Source organism: Sphaerodactylus townsendi, linkage group LG01 (assembly GCF_021028975.2).
Source record: "Sphaerodactylus townsendi isolate TG3544 linkage group LG01, MPM_Stown_v2.3, whole genome shotgun sequence".
Lineage (NCBI taxonomy): Eukaryota > Metazoa > Chordata > Lepidosauria > Squamata > Sphaerodactylidae > Sphaerodactylus > Sphaerodactylus townsendi.
Genome location: NC_059425.1, coordinates 118,596,799 through 118,612,064, shown reverse-complemented (window position 1 = coordinate 118,612,064; position 15,266 = coordinate 118,596,799). Strand labels below are relative to the sequence as shown.

Genomic DNA, 15,266 nt, shown 5'->3' with positions numbered 1-15,266 from the left:
TATAATGCCATGCAATCCACATTTGAAATAGCCATTTTCTTCAGCAGAAGGGGACTAAATGGTTTAAACAAAATAATAAATGAACAAATGATTTATGTAGTCTGGAGATTAGTTGTAATTCTTGGAAATCTCCAGTTTCCACCTGGAGGTTGACTACCCTAAACCAGATAAATACTAATTAATTCCTGAAGGAGAGTCCAGAATTCGGGGGACAGGAGCCTCTGGAAAGACAAAGAGCTACTGTGAGAGCCTTGTTCCAGCAGACCTGATTATTTGATTTATAGGGAAGTATACAGCTTGGTACCTACAATTAAGTACTGCTGATACAGTTGGGCCAGATCCTCATTTTCTTTTCACAGATTGGTCCTTAAGAATCAGCTGCCCTCATGCACGTAGTAACCAGTACTTTTCATTCAGGCCTTTCAGCTAGAGCTTTGTTGCTGTGAGAAACAAGCAGAAGATAACAAACAACTCTCAAGGGAAAAGTGGCTCTCCCTGTCTATCTGCATTTCAAACAAACACAACCAATCATCATAGCAGAACCACAGGTTTAACAGAAATTAGTTACATTTGTCAAAGCAACACAGCTGACTCTGCATTCAGCCTTTCACCACACCCCTTGGCAAAACAGGAGGAACCACTACTATAGTGACTGGGAATCTCTGTCATGTTTTAGGGAAGTCTCAATTTTGGGAGGCAGTTTGAGCACTGTGGCTGGCTCAGGTTCTGTATGCCATCAGTTCTGGGATGGCAAAAGAAAATTGTGGCACAGAATTAAAAGAGGAGAATCAATAGATATTTTGAGAACCCTTACACAGGCCTCGTACTTTAGAGCTAAACAAACTAAATAATCCCACACACAGCCTCATAGAGTTCCTGCTTTTATTTTTCTTCTAGAAGTCCAAAAATAAGCAGAGGTTACTAACAGGTGAAGCTTTGGAATTCTCCAGGAATTACAAGTGATCTCCAGACTACAGAGATCAGCTTCTATGAAGGAAATTGCAGTTTCCAAGTGTACACTCCATGGCATTGCATCCGTGCTAAACGCCTTCTTTCCCCTCAAACTCCACTCTAAGTTTTGCCTCCAAATCTCCAGGAAGTTCCTAACCCAGGGTTGATAACCTTAGTTGCCAAACACCTGACGTGACTCTATGTGAGACTTGTAGTCTGCATGGCATGTTGGTTCACAGCTTGTACAGAACTGTTCATGTGTTTAACATTAAGAAGGTTCTCAGAAACTGAAAAAAAAAATGAAGTTGAACCTCTCCTTCCACCTATCTGTCCTTCCAGCTCCAGTACCTATGAGCACAGGCTTATGCATATTCATCTATATTGGAATAACGTCATAAAAGACTGATTGGCTAAAACAGGGGATTGCTGGGTAAAGAAGGAAGACTGCCTCTTGGGAAATGTCTCAAAGGAACAGGGGCTAACTAAAATTCTCTCTCTAAGAAGACTTTACAATGAACTAAACCCATGCTAACTATGGGGAAACTGAAGCTTAATGGGGAAATAACAAAAGCCTCTGTGGGGGCATGAACACAACCCAACAGGGTGGTTGGAGGAATGGCATCATTGGAGGCAGCCCTTGGGGGGCTGCCCAGCATTCAGACCAGATCAGGTCCCATGCTGCGCCTCACACTTCTTACTGCAAGGTCAATAAATGGTTGGCTGTGGCCAAAATATTTTACCCACAGACAAAAGTGGTGTGGTTATTGGGATACCAGGGTCCTGAGCATTGCTGGTCCTGTTCTTGGGAAGCAACAGTATCTTGAGGGCAAAAGTGGCATAAACTGTGATGACTTTTTCATACATAAGCATTACTGTCCTTGTTCTGTGTGAACTACTCTGCCACTTTTGCAACCTCAATTTTCTCCTTGGACAGTACAGACAGGCAATATCATATCTGCATGAATACCATGGCTTATGCACTATGGCTTAGATGGGGTGGGGGGAGTAAATATACAGAAAGACCAAATAAGACATTGCTGACAAACTTAGTAAAGACGCACAAAAGAAAAAATGAGGAGGCATTACAAAGACTTTTTCTTCTTCCTATTCTCACAGGAAAATAAGGAAGGCCTGCCCCCGCCCTTCATTTCTCACTTTTAGTACAGTTCTTTGGTAAAACAGTTGTTTACATTTTATTCAGTCTCATCCTGTAATTATTCTTGGTGTAATTAGCCAAGGTTTATACTCCGTATTCCTTTCCTAAACTACAACTATTGTTCTTTGAACTATGAATTGAAAATCATCTCTATGGCTACCAACCTCTGTTGTGTGGGGCATGGGGATCTCCTGGAATGACAGATGACAGCGATCAGTTCCTCTGGCGAAAATGGCTGCTTTGGAAAGTGGATTGAATGGCATGAAACCCAGCTGAGGTCCCTCCCTTCCCAGGCTCCCCCCCCCCCCAAATCTCCAGGAATTTCCTAGAACAGACTTGGCAACCCCAACTCACATTACATGTTTCCCAGCTTCCCATCACAATTTGGCAGTGCATTATTGATGGCCATCAAGAACAGCAATAATTTGACTGGGTCAAAACCCATTTCAGCATTTGATGAGGCCACTTTTCTTCAGCTCATATCTTGCCATCATCATAACAGGAGGAAGCTGATGAGTCTATTGGTGTTAGCACCTTACCACTCATCTTTCCTGGAATTAAAGATGTGCATGTGCCTAGTGATGTATGGGATCGTGTGTCATCAGTTATAATTTGGGGCTAAAATTGTCAAAGCTATTGTTGATAACTCAGTAGGCATTTACTGCTGCTTTAGTTGTTCTGTTGGAGGGAATATATTTTTGTCCTGCTGGGGATAAATTTTTAAAAGTGAAATGCCCTTTCCAAAAGCAACATCCTCCATTGCTCAATATATTGGAATTTGCAATAGTACTATTTTCTTCTCAGTGTGGTGGTAGTGGGGGTCAATTCCATTTATGCGACTGCCAAACAATTTTACAAGAGAAATGAAATAGTTTACAGCAAGTTTTAAAAGGAAAATAAGACACTTACTTGGTAAAAAGTATCAGGACAAAAGTAAACTATTAAAAACTAGTGGTACCCGGCCACACGTTGCTGTGGCTTATTGTGGTGAAATGGGAAAAGAACAGTAGCAGCAAATCAACTGCGGAGGCCAGCAGTACGTGCTCATGGAAACGCGCAGGCTGATACTGTGCAATGTCATTGATGCGTGTGACCGCATTCTTTGGGGGAATGGAAAGGCACCCCTCCCACACATCTAGGCTGGCTGGTCATGATCCTTTACCTAGGAGTAAGTTGGGTTGGTGACAATGGGTGTCGCTTCTGAGGAAACCCTCTGAGGGGCGCGACTCAGCCATTCAAAGTATGTCATGGTTGCTTTACCAAGCTTACTCCTGAGTAATGCGTGCCTCGGAGGCAACCTGGTTTTCTGAACTATAACCTCAGTGTTCAGGGAATCTAGGCTGGCTGGCCCGTCCCTCCCCTCCCTTGCATGCCACCCCTCCCTCTCCCTACCTTCAGTCTCCCTCCGCTAGGGTGGGTCATATCCAGATGCTGACCCCTCCCCTCCCTTGCATGCCACCCCTCACTCTCTGTCCCCTCCCTCACTCCTCTTCCCTTGCATGCCTCCCCATCTATGTGTCAAATATGAATCAGCCAAGCCAGAAGAATGCCATAAATAATGAAGTTAATCCAAGAATGGGAAGGGTTACCTTATACTAAAAAAACAAGACAGCACCATATAACGATGTGCATTGAAAAGGGAAAGAGGGATTCCATTTGACCACCCCAAAAGGCTATGCTGCGGATCATTGAACCTGCATGGACATCTGTGTGAGTTGCAGACTGTGATGAGAAGGACAATTGCCACAGCAACGCGTGGCTGGGCCCGCTAGTAACAAATAAAGCTGCTGGTGACTCCATAGAAAAACTCTCAAGTTTGGTAATGTTTGTGTCAGTGGTTCTAATTTTATGGGCTCCCAAAGGGGAAGCCTCCATCTTCCACTGGAAACAGTTGAAAACTCTATTGGTGCCACTACTTTGAAAAACAACCCCCTCTCTCCCTGAACCCTAAAATATCCCCCATAGATTTTCATGGAGCCAAAAATTTTCATGTATATGCAAAAAGCAAAAAAAAAAAAAGAATTAATTGGTATGGATAGTTGGCTCTTTTTTTTAGCCTTTCCAAACGTTTCCAGGTCCCATAAACTCAAATCTGAAAAGAAAAAAAACCCCACAAAAAAGTACACACCCCTGGATGGATCCCAAACCAGTGAAATTAATAGGTTGAGATTACAGGATGTCAGTTTAGGATGGCACTGTCCATTACTTTTGATTGTAAGGATACTGGAAACTTACAGTCTTTGTAATATTGTTTTATATAAAGCATGTGAGCACAGTGTATAGAAAACAAATGCCATTTTGAACCTTCACCTAAATCCTAGAGGAAACCTTGTGGAATCCCTGAAGCTTTTATGGCTGTTTTGATCAATCTGAACTCCCAGCTCTGTGTATCCAAAATCAGACTTGAAATAATTTATTGCTGTTCTTGGTAGGTAAAAAGGTGTCACTTCCAAAAGTAGCAGAATGATATTTTCAAGGAACAATATGTTCTTTTCTTGATCTCCAACCACCTGACTACCCATTCACGTTGGTAACAACTGCATTCACAATTAATAAGACAGCCAGATTTATAATTAACGAGACAGCCACATTCTGGATTCAAGCAAACCTGCAACATTGTTTTCTTCCTGACTACTTTAAACTTTTTTTCAGAATCCTTTCTAATACACAGATCAAACAAGAGCATTTATCTAGTGAATTAATAATTACACTGTGAATTTTATATATGTTCCCAGTGCAATTATTAATTTACCAGATAAGAGGCTCATGTTTGATCTCAGTTTTGTGCAGTGGCTAAGAGTGATGGACTCTAATCTGGTGAATCAGGTTTGTTTCCCCACTCTTACTTATAAAGCCTGCAGGATGACCTTGGGCTAGTGACAGTACTCTCAGAACTCTCTTAGTCTCACCTACCTCACAGGATGTCTGTTGTGGGGAGGGAAAGGGAAGGCAATTATAAGGTGTTTTGCGACTCCTTAAAGATAGAGAAAAGTGGGGTTTTAAATCAGCTGTTCTTCTATTCTATTGCTGTGCATCTTTTACAAGTAGCATTTCCTGTTGGTCTTACAGTTGTTGTTTTTTAAAAAAAGGCTTCTTACTCCATTAAATCCCATTCCGTTAATTTAAAATCAGCTTAGGCCTTGTTTACGTGTACAGCATAATTGTAATAATTAAATGCAGATGTTAAACACAGTTTTCTTGGATAAGCAAAAGACAATTCTTTCATGAACAAATTGGGAGTTTATTGTATTAGTTCTTTTTTCCATATTAATTTTTATTAAGATTTTTTAAGATATAAATGACCTCTAACGTACAATACACATTAAAAAATTGTAACAGTATAATGCAATACTACTTATACAAACTTATTGAGCAAATATAAAACAAGCAATCCAGTTAAACATCTTAGGGCTTTTTCAGCCTGGCTCCAGCCAGGTGGAACTCTCTATTCTCGAACACCAGGGCCCTGTGGGAATTGATTCAATTCCACAGGGCATGAAAGATGGAGATGTTTCACTGAGCTTCTGGTTCAGGTCATCCAGCCATCGTTCTTTGACTATCTGGCCGGCTTCCTGAACATCCTGACCATCTTGGCCATTTGATTATTTATAGTCATCAGCTATTGATTCCAACATCATCAAGCACCTCTGTTATATTTAAATTGCATGCCTCCCTCCCTATGCTTATATCTTGTTCCCCCATGAGGAATGGGATGTTATTTATCGCCATCATCAGTAAATGTAATTTTAGATTTTGATGCTCTAGTAATTTTAAGAACTGTATTTATATAATGTTTAGTTGTTTTGTAAGTCGCCCCAAGCCTGGCTGTCATCAGGGATTGGCTGGGCATAAATATAATAAATACAGTGGTGGTAAAATCACAACTGCAATATTATTTCCCCTTTATTATTATTTGATTCTTACTAGGGTAAATAATAGAGCAAGTCTACTCAAAACTAGTGTGACCATTCGTCCCGTTTTCGGCTGGACGTTCGCTTTTTAACAATTAGTCCCTCGTCCCGAGGGGTTTTAGAAAAGTCCCGATTTTTGAAGGCTGCAGCAACCATTTGTTGTTACATTTTCTTCAGTTCGGGGAACCGGTTGTTAAAGATTAACTTCAACACCTTTGATGACTCTCCCTTAGTTCTGCAAACTGCCAGTTAATGATTAACTTCACCTTCAACTGACCCAGCATGTCTGTTAATGATTAATCCCCCTCCCCCACCATGGGAGGTAGTGTTGAGAGGCTCTGTTTTAAAAAGTATCCAAGGAAGTAGCCGCCGGAAGAGCGCCCACCTCGCAACCAGCGAGGCGGGCAGGAGGCAAAGCCCGCGGCACGGCCTGGCGGGCCCCGGGCGAGGGATGCGCCCACCCTGCTGCTTACAGGGCGGGCGAAGATGGGTCCGGCAGCTCAGCCTGGCCGGCCACTGGGAAAGCGCCCGCCTCGCAACCAGCGAGGCGGGCAGGAGGCTGGGCCCGTGGCACGGCCTGGCGGGCCCCGGGCGAGGGATGCGCCCACCTTGCTGCTTACAGGGCGGGCGAAGATGGGTCCGGCAGCTCAGCCTGGCCGGCTACCGGGACCGCAACCAGCGAGGCGGGCAGGAGCTGGGCCCGCGGCACGGCCAGGCCGGCCACGGGCAAGGGATGCGCCCACCCTGCTGCTTGCAGGGCGGACGAAGATGGGTCCGGCGGCTCGGCCTGGCTGGCCGCCGGGAAACCGCCCGCCTCGCAACCAGCAAGGCGGGCAGGAGGCTGGGCCCGCGGCATGGCCTGGCCGGCCGCGGGCAAAGGATGCACCCGCCCTGCTGCTTGCAGGGCGGACGAAGATGGGTCTGGCGGCTCGGCCTGGCCGGCCGCCGGGAGGCTGGGCCTGCGGCATGGCCTGGCCGGCTGCGGGCAAGGGATGCACCCGCCCTGCTGCTTGCAGGGCGGACGAAGACAGGCTCGGCCTGGCCGGCCGCCAGGAAAGCGCCCACCTTAGTAGGAAAGGAGAGGGTCATGGCAGAAACACCAGGAGATTATTGAGCTTGTTCCTCCTGGCTATTAAAGTAAGTGACTGAGTTTTGTTAAACGTTCTGCCCTGATGGCATGGGGATGGAGAGGGCACAGTTTGCCCATGCCTGGTTTCTGCTGGTAAAACCTTCTGCCCTGGTGCCATGGGGATGGAGAGGGCACAGTTTGCCCATGCCTGGTTTCTGCTGGCAAAACTTTCTGCCCTGGTGCCATGGGGATGGGAGGGCAGAGTTTGGCCAGTGCCTGGTTTCTGCTGGCAAAACTTTCTGCCCTGGTGGCATGGGGATGGAGAGGGCACAGTTTGCCCATTCCTGGTTTCTGCTGGCAAAACTTTCTGCACTGGTGCCATGGGGATGGGAGGGCAGAGTTTGGCCAGTGCCTGGTTTCTGCTGGCAAAACTTTCTGCCCTGGTGGCATGGGGACGGAGAGGGCACAGTTTGCCCATGCCTGGTTTCTGCTGGCAAAACTTTCTGCCCTGGTGCCATGGGGATGGGAGGGCACAGTTTGGCCAGTGCCTGGTTTCTGCTGGCAAAACTTTCTGCCCTGGTGGCATGGGGACGGAGAGGGCACAGTTTGGCCAGTGCCTGGGTTCTATTGCCAAAACTTTCTATCCTGGTGCCATGGGGAGGGGAGATTTTGCTATAATCTGGCAGAAAAATAGTGAGGATCTGTAATTTGGAACTCCATTTTTGTACTGTAGTGGCACCAAAAAGCATAGGATCCATATTTGGGGGGTGGGGGTAGTCTGTGCATATGAACATAATGTGTGATGTGAAGGTGAATTTGGGGTTACCCAGTGCAAAAATCCTGAGAGTCCATGAGGATCTGACTTTGAACCTACCATGGTGCCATGGAGCATGGCATGCAGGATTATTATGTTCAGACATTAGTGTCTAGGGTATGAGCTGTGATGTTCTGGTGATTTTGGGGTGACCAAGTGGAAGAATCATGAGGATCCATGTTTTTCAAGTAGGTTTTTGCACCACTACGGCACCATGAAGCGTGGACTGTGTGATTGTTGTGTTTATACATGTGGCTAATGACTGGAGTTGTGATGTTCTGGTGATTTTGGGATGATTTAGTGCAAAAATCATGAGGATCCATGTTTTTTCAAGCAGGTTTTTGTGCCACTGCAGCACCACAGAGCATGGGATGCGTGATTGTTTTGGTGCTTCCTGCAGAATAAGACATGTTCTATAATTTTATGGTGATTTCATTTCATTCCAGTGTAAAAATCATATGAATTCATGATGATCTGTTTAAAATCATCTGCATCTGGTTTTTACCCAGATTTGTGAGTTTGGGCATGTTCTATAATGTGATGGCCTGCTGCAAAAAAACTTTTTTTGTCATGGTGGAGGAGGGCGGTTGCCGGGGGCGGGACACTTATATTTTGCCCCAGGCTCAATTTTCCCCAGCTACGCCTCTGGCAGTGCGGCAGCCTCCTGCGCTGCGGCACTGCCTTCTGGGGCACTCCCCTGTTTCCCGCCCTGTGCTCTTTCGCCAACCCCCCCCCCCCCCCGGTCAATGGCGTCCCACTTTACCAATGTTAAAATCTGGTCACCTTACTCAAAACCCTACTCAGGTCTATTGAATTAGACTTATTCCTTAGAAAGTATTCTTAGGATTGCATTTTAGATCACAGCTGTAATGCAGTTGGAATAATTATGTTTCAGGATTACAAAATACCTAGTATTTACACATTAATTAACATAATGCTTTATTTTGAAATGTAAGGACAAAATGGCTTCCCTAGCTCATTGCTGGAAATTGCCATTACTTTCCAAAATAGTGTTATAGAAGTAGAATAACTATTATTTTCAAACGGTTTACTTACAAGGTATTATTAAGAACAGCTAAATATATTTTCCAAATAAATTATGATCTGCCCTGCAAATCACTTTAGCCAATGTACTATTGCCTTTAAATAAAATCAATGGACTTGCATTTGCCTAAACTAAGGTACTTCATCTTACAGTAGTTGTTCTTTAATATACCTTGAGAGGAAAAGCTCACTTTGCAGCTCAAGATACACCAAAGGTTATAATCTGGAAAGAGTGTTCCATTATATTACTTAATAGAGTCTTTAAAATTAAATATTTTATTTTTTATCTTATTTTTTTAATTTCTAGTGCCCCCCTTTCCCAGATGAGCTCAGGATGGTTTACATCAACCGTACTCATTCAACAAAAAAAAACTATAAAGCTGACCGCAACTATAAGTCTGGTGGAATAACTCTCTCTTACAGGCCCTGAAGAATTGTAATAAGTCCTGCAGGACCATGGTTTTATTTGTCAGAGAATTCCACCATGTCGAGGCCAGGGCTGAGAAGGCCCTGGCCCTGTCAAGGACAGCTGAACTATTTTCGGGCCAGGGACCATCAGTATGTTGTTATTTGCTAAGATCAAAGAAAACAATATAACCATTTTCTTTGAAAACAGACTTGACAAGTATGTTCAATATTAGTTTATTGGGCATATTAAACTAATATTAATTATTAATTAATTATTAGTTTATTTTTTAATAAAAAAATCATAATAATATATTAGTTTAAATATTAGTTTAAAACCCAAACATATTTTGGCCATATGTTTAAAACCCATATCAGTTTAATATGGCGTATTAGTTTAAAACCCAAACATATTTCCAAGTGTCCCTGCTACTGGTATTCCTAGATATTATGCTCATGTTTAGCTCCAAGGGGTGAAATATTTGCATTTTCAGACACTTTTGGATTATATGAGTTCTATGTAGTGATCCTATATATGGATTGGTGGGAATGAAATGAGTCCCAGAAAAATGGACATGAGCTAAGAGAAAATGCTACGGCATATCTTACAGAAAACCTATTTCAGAATAGTGCTCTAGCATTTCCTTTGAAAGCAGCACAATGACCCTTATTACTGAATTCAACAAATACACATGTTCTACCGTATTCATGATGAAACCTGCATAAGACAATGGCCGTTTCCGCATGGCCGTAAGGGCGCCTCCACGCCGGCAGGAATTCCGCTGGCGTGGAGGCGGAGGCCGTTCGCATGCAGGCATGCGGACGGCCTCTGGAGAGGCCGGCAGGCGGCTCCGCATGGAGCCGCCTCTTCCCCCCTTCCCTTTCCCATGTACCTCTTGTGTCGCCGTCCTGCTGGCCTCCTCAGCCCCGCCCACGCTGCCCTCCGACCTCCAGGGGTCAGAGGACAGCGAGGGAGGGACTTAGGAGGCCAGCAGGACGGCAACACGAGAGGTACATGGGAAAGGGTAGGGGAAACAGCGTGTTCCCGGCGGCGCGGTTTGCACCGCGCTGCCAGGAAGACACTTTCCCCTCAACAACAACCCTTTAAAGGGTTGTTGTTTAGGGCGGCCTGACGCCGCCCTGGGGGCGGGGGAGTGCAGTCAGGTCGGCGCTGCTGCGTTGCAGCAGCGCCGCCTGTGCGAACGGCGGCCTGGGGGCGGCGTTTTTACCGCCCCCAGGCGGTCGTTTTTGGCCCGTGCGGAAAGGGCCATAGTAATGCATGTTACTACAGTTGACATTTTTTTCCAAGCAGGGATCCAAAGTCTTTAGGAGTTTTAAGACAAACAAAAATTCAATAGGTAAAGCTTCCTAGTTTGAATTGGTCAGGAAAATTTTCTTTTTGTGCCCGGAACTGCTGAACTGTCAGGTACCTTTACAAAAAACACAATAGTACCTTATCAGTATTTGGCAGCTTTTCTCATTAAAGTCAAGAAAATGTTTATATCTATTGGAAAGACATTATTTGCCTTCTTTTAACTGGCTATGTATTCCTCACTATCAATGGAAATCTATCTATCATTTGAATAAAACACTAAAACGTTGATTTGCATGCCAGTTCTTCACTGTAACCACTGAGGAGTCAGATTTTGGTATTTCATGACCTAAAGCAGGCTGGCAAGCATATTTAACATTATATTGGCTTAGTGATGTTATGAGGAAGTTTAGTATCTTAAACAATAAAACGGTGACACTCAAATGATTGTACTCAATTGCAAGTTTTTGTAATTCTCAATATTAAACATTCTTCAGACTTTGCAAGATCAGAGCTCTTTACTAGCTGATAAAAAAGGGGATTTCATAGAATCAAAGTACGTCAGAGATTACCAGTTTCTCATGACCTTTCATTGTCTTTGTTATTTCTAGACTTGCTTGTAAGTCCCTGTGGAATTTAAAGGAAAGAATGCTCAGGTTAACAATGATCTAACTGTATTGATTCAACCCAAATTGTGTCAGATTATTTCAGAACTATATTGTGGAAAACTTACTGTGAATGATACGAAAATAAAGATAAAATATGTAAACCCATTTTATGCTATTTTCTATCTCTCACTTTTATAAATTGATTTTCCCCCAACTCCTGCTGTGATTGAGTGACAACTGTTACACCTGCCTGAAATCTGACATAAAATCCTGTCCAAATAAGGTATACAGAAAGAATACGATAGATATATTTTCTTGAAAATGTATTGCAAATCCTGCATTTTCATAATGCATATGCATAATGCATAAACTATAACATAATGCATAAACTATAATATTTACCAACTTTTTCATACATAAATTATGTATCCAGGTGGGAGGCCCACAAGACTTGTAAGTGTTTAGCTCTGGTCTGCAGATTTAGGTATCTGCATATGGGGGTCAGACGTCACTATTGGATACATAGATCTTCCTCCTTGAAAATGACATAACTTTATTCACTCTCATTTCTACATCCTTGCCAAACAGGTAGGGACATTTTAAATATAATGATACATTGGAAAACTTGGATTTACTGCCACAAACTCACTCAACAGAAGATGCAGCCAATCACAGAAGCCTAACACCCATACATTTGAAAAACAGGGATCTTCAACGATCCACATGATTTATGCAATAAGTCACCCCAAACCCACAGCACATCACAGCTCAAGCACTTAGCCCCATGCCTGACCAAAACAATCATGCATCACAGGTTCCGTGGCACACCAGTGGCGCAAAAACCTGCTTGAGGAACAGAGATGTTCAAGGATCCTCAGGATTTTTTAACTAACTCACCCCAAAGCCAGTGGTGCAAAAACCTTCTGGAAAAACAGGGATCTTCAAGGATTCACAGGATCCCTGTTTTTCCAGAAGGTTTTTGTGCCACTGGTGCACCACAGAGCCTGGGATGCGTGATTGTTTTGGTCAGACACGGGGCTAAGGACTTGATGTGATGGTGGTTTTGGGATGAGTTAGTGCAGAAATCATGAGGATCCTTAAACATCCCTGTTTTTCAAACAGGTTTTTGCACCACTGGTGCACCACAGAGCATGTTATGTATGATTGTTTTGGTCATATATGTAACTAAGGGCAGGAGCTTTGATGCGATGGTGGTTTTGGGGTGACTTAGATAAAAAATCCTGAGAGTCCTTGAACATCCCTGGTTTTCAAGCAGGTTTTTGAGGCACTGATGCGCCAAGGAGCATGTGATGAATGATTGTTTTGGTTAGATACGTGGCTAAGGCAGGGGTCGGGAACCTGCGGCTCGCAAGCCGCATGTGGCTCTTCCGCCGCTGTTCTGCGGCTCCATGAGCCGAGCCGCCAGCCCCATCCTCGCCCGCCCTGCAGGTAGCAGGGCGGGTGCATCCATCGCCCACGGCCGGCAAGGCAGCGCCACGGGCTTGCTTCCCGCCCACCCCGCTGGTTGCAGGGCGAGCGCTCTCCCAGCGGCTGGCCAAGCCGAGCCACCAGCCCCATCTTCGCCTGCCCTGCAGGGAGCAGGGCAGGCGCATTCATCGCCCACAGCCGGGTTGTTAAAAAATTAGAATCCCACCACTGTATTTAACATTTAGAAGGAAGTAACATACTGGGGCCCTTCCAAATAATTTTCCGTTGGAGGTACACCTCGACCTTACCAACAGGAAAAACTAGCCTTTTTGTAGCTTTTATACATCTTAAGGGGGCCTTTTGCTCTGTAGAGATCTGCTATGGCAGAAATTGAACATTGAACGCAGGTTCTCTCTCTAATCACTACCAAGATCTAGATTTGGAGGTGGTCAGCCAGAAATAGATGGCAGAATGGGGGGGCGGGTCAAAGCCCAGGTTCTTTGGGAGTGAAACGCGGGACACCAACAGCGAGCAAGTAGCAGTGTGGGAACGAGCAGCCACTGCAGGAAGCGGTAGCCGCAACGCGCGCAGCCGAGTGGCGCTTTCTCTTCCTGCATCAGTCAACAGAATCCGCAGCCTTTCGTCTCCCCCGCGGCACGGCCATGGCGCGGCCCTTCTCTCTGGCGGACTGCGAGGTGATTGGCTTCGACCTTGACCACACGTTGTGTCGCTACAACCTGGTGGAGACCAGCCAGGTGAGTGGCTGAGTTGCAGCGGCAGTTTACGGGCTCGATCTCGCAAGCCAGCTGGCTCCAGCGCTGTCTGCTGAGCAACGGGCTGCCTCCCCGTGGCCCGCTGGTCTGCAATAGTCGCGAGAGGGCTCCCCTTGAGCCCGGCTGTGTCCTTTGCAGGGCCGAAAGCAGCGCATGCGACAGAGTGCCAATGCCGGCCTGCGGCGATGCCGGCGAGAAGAAGCGCTCTGACGTCTTGTTGCTGCTAAAGCGAGCCCAGCAGGCATCGGGCTGGGATGGGTCAGCGTTTTTAGGAAGGAAGCGGAAGAAGGCAGCGTGAGGTGGCCTGCGTAGGCGGGCCTTCTGGAGCCCCTTGTTTAGGTTGAAAAAGCGTTTTTCTTTCCAAAACCGCTGATCTCTGATAGGCGCAGGAGTTCTTTATACTCTTGCTGGGGTTTCCATTTTCGCAGGCAGTTTGGTTAGTTAGGTAGAATATCCCGACTTACAGTTCTGCATTTTGAAGTTTTCTGAATAAACACTTCATTTTAAATAGGATACATGAATTTTGTTTCCAATTCTGCAAAACGTGCATCAGTGCAAAACATAACCCTTAGCCGGGATAGAGCGGGGTATTAAATTTAATTTTTTAAAAACTGTGTGTAGCTGAAGTAAACCAAGTACACAAACTTGCAGGCGAGAGTAATTGTGTTGTATAGTTTGTTCCCCAGTTCTTGATAGTTCTGGATCCCAAGGGCTGCCAACTCTATTGGGAAATTCCTAGACGTTTGGGAGATGAGCCTAGGCCAGGGGTCGGGAACCTTTTCCCCTCAAAGAGCCATTTGGCTCACCCTCCCCCGCTCCCCCGCCCACTTGCTCGCTCGCGCCCCCACCGCCCGCCCGCTCACCCCCCCCTCCCTGCCTGCAGGGCAGGCGTAGATGGGCCCGGTGGCTCGGCCTGGTCGGGCTAGTGAAGCGCCCGCGCTGCTCCTTGCAGGGCGGGCGAAGAGGGTCCCGGCGGCTCGGCCTGGCCGGCCGCCGGGCAAGTGAAGCGCCCTGCTCCTTGCAGGGCGGGCGAAGAGGGTTCCGGCGGCTCGGCCTGGCCGGCCGCCGGGCGAGTGAAGCGCCCGCCCTGCAAGGAACAGGGCGGGGGAAGAGGGTGCTGGCGGCCTGGCCGGCCGCCGGGCAAGTGAAACGCCCGCCCTGCAAGGAACAGGGCGGGCGAAGAGGGTCCCGGCGGCTCGGCCTGGCCGGCCGCCGGGCGAGTGAAGCGCCCGCCCTGCAAGGAGGAGGGCGGGCGAAGAGGGTCCCGGCGGCTCGGCCTGGCCGGCCGCCGGGCGAGTGAAGCGCCCGCCCTGCAAGGAGGAGGGCGGGCGAAGAGGGTCCCGGTGGCTCGGCCTGACCGGCCGCCGGGCGAGTGAAGCGCCCGCCCTGCTCCTTGCAGGGCGGGCGAAGAGGATCCCTGCGGCTCGGCCTGGCCGGCCACCGGGCGAGTGAAGCGCCCGCCCTGCAAGGAACAGGGCGGGCGAAGAGGGTCCCGGCGGCCCGGCCTAGCCGGCCGCCGGGCGAGTGAAGCGCCCGCCCTGCTCCTTGCAGGGCGGGCGAAGAGGGTCCCGGCGGCTCGGCCTGGCCGGCCGCCGGGCGAGTGAAGCGCCCGCCCTGCAAGGAGCAGGGCGGGCGAAGAGGGTCCCGGCGGCTCGGCCTGGCCGGCCGCCGGGCAAGTGAAGCGCCCGCCCTGCTCCTTGCAGGGCGGGCGAAGAGGGTCCCGGCGGCTCGGCCTGGCCGGCCGCCGGGCGAGTGAAGCGCCCGCCCTGCAAGGAGCAGGGCGGGCGAAGAGGGT

At 47.3% G+C, this 15,266-nt stretch overlaps 1 protein-coding gene across 1 annotated transcript in view; it reads left to right on the top strand.

Annotated features, from left to right (window-relative positions):
- Positions 1-13,209: 13,209 nt before the first annotated feature.
- NT5DC1 (5'-nucleotidase domain containing 1) overlaps positions 13,210-15,266 on the top strand; it is a 105,295-nt gene continuing 103,238 nt past the window's right edge. Inside the window, exon 1 of the mRNA XM_048492460.1 lies at positions 13,210-13,453. Within this exon, the coding sequence (XP_048348417.1) occupies positions 13,361-13,453 (93 nt within the window). The 5' untranslated portion in view covers positions 13,210-13,360. The remainder of the gene's footprint in view (positions 13,454-15,266) is intronic.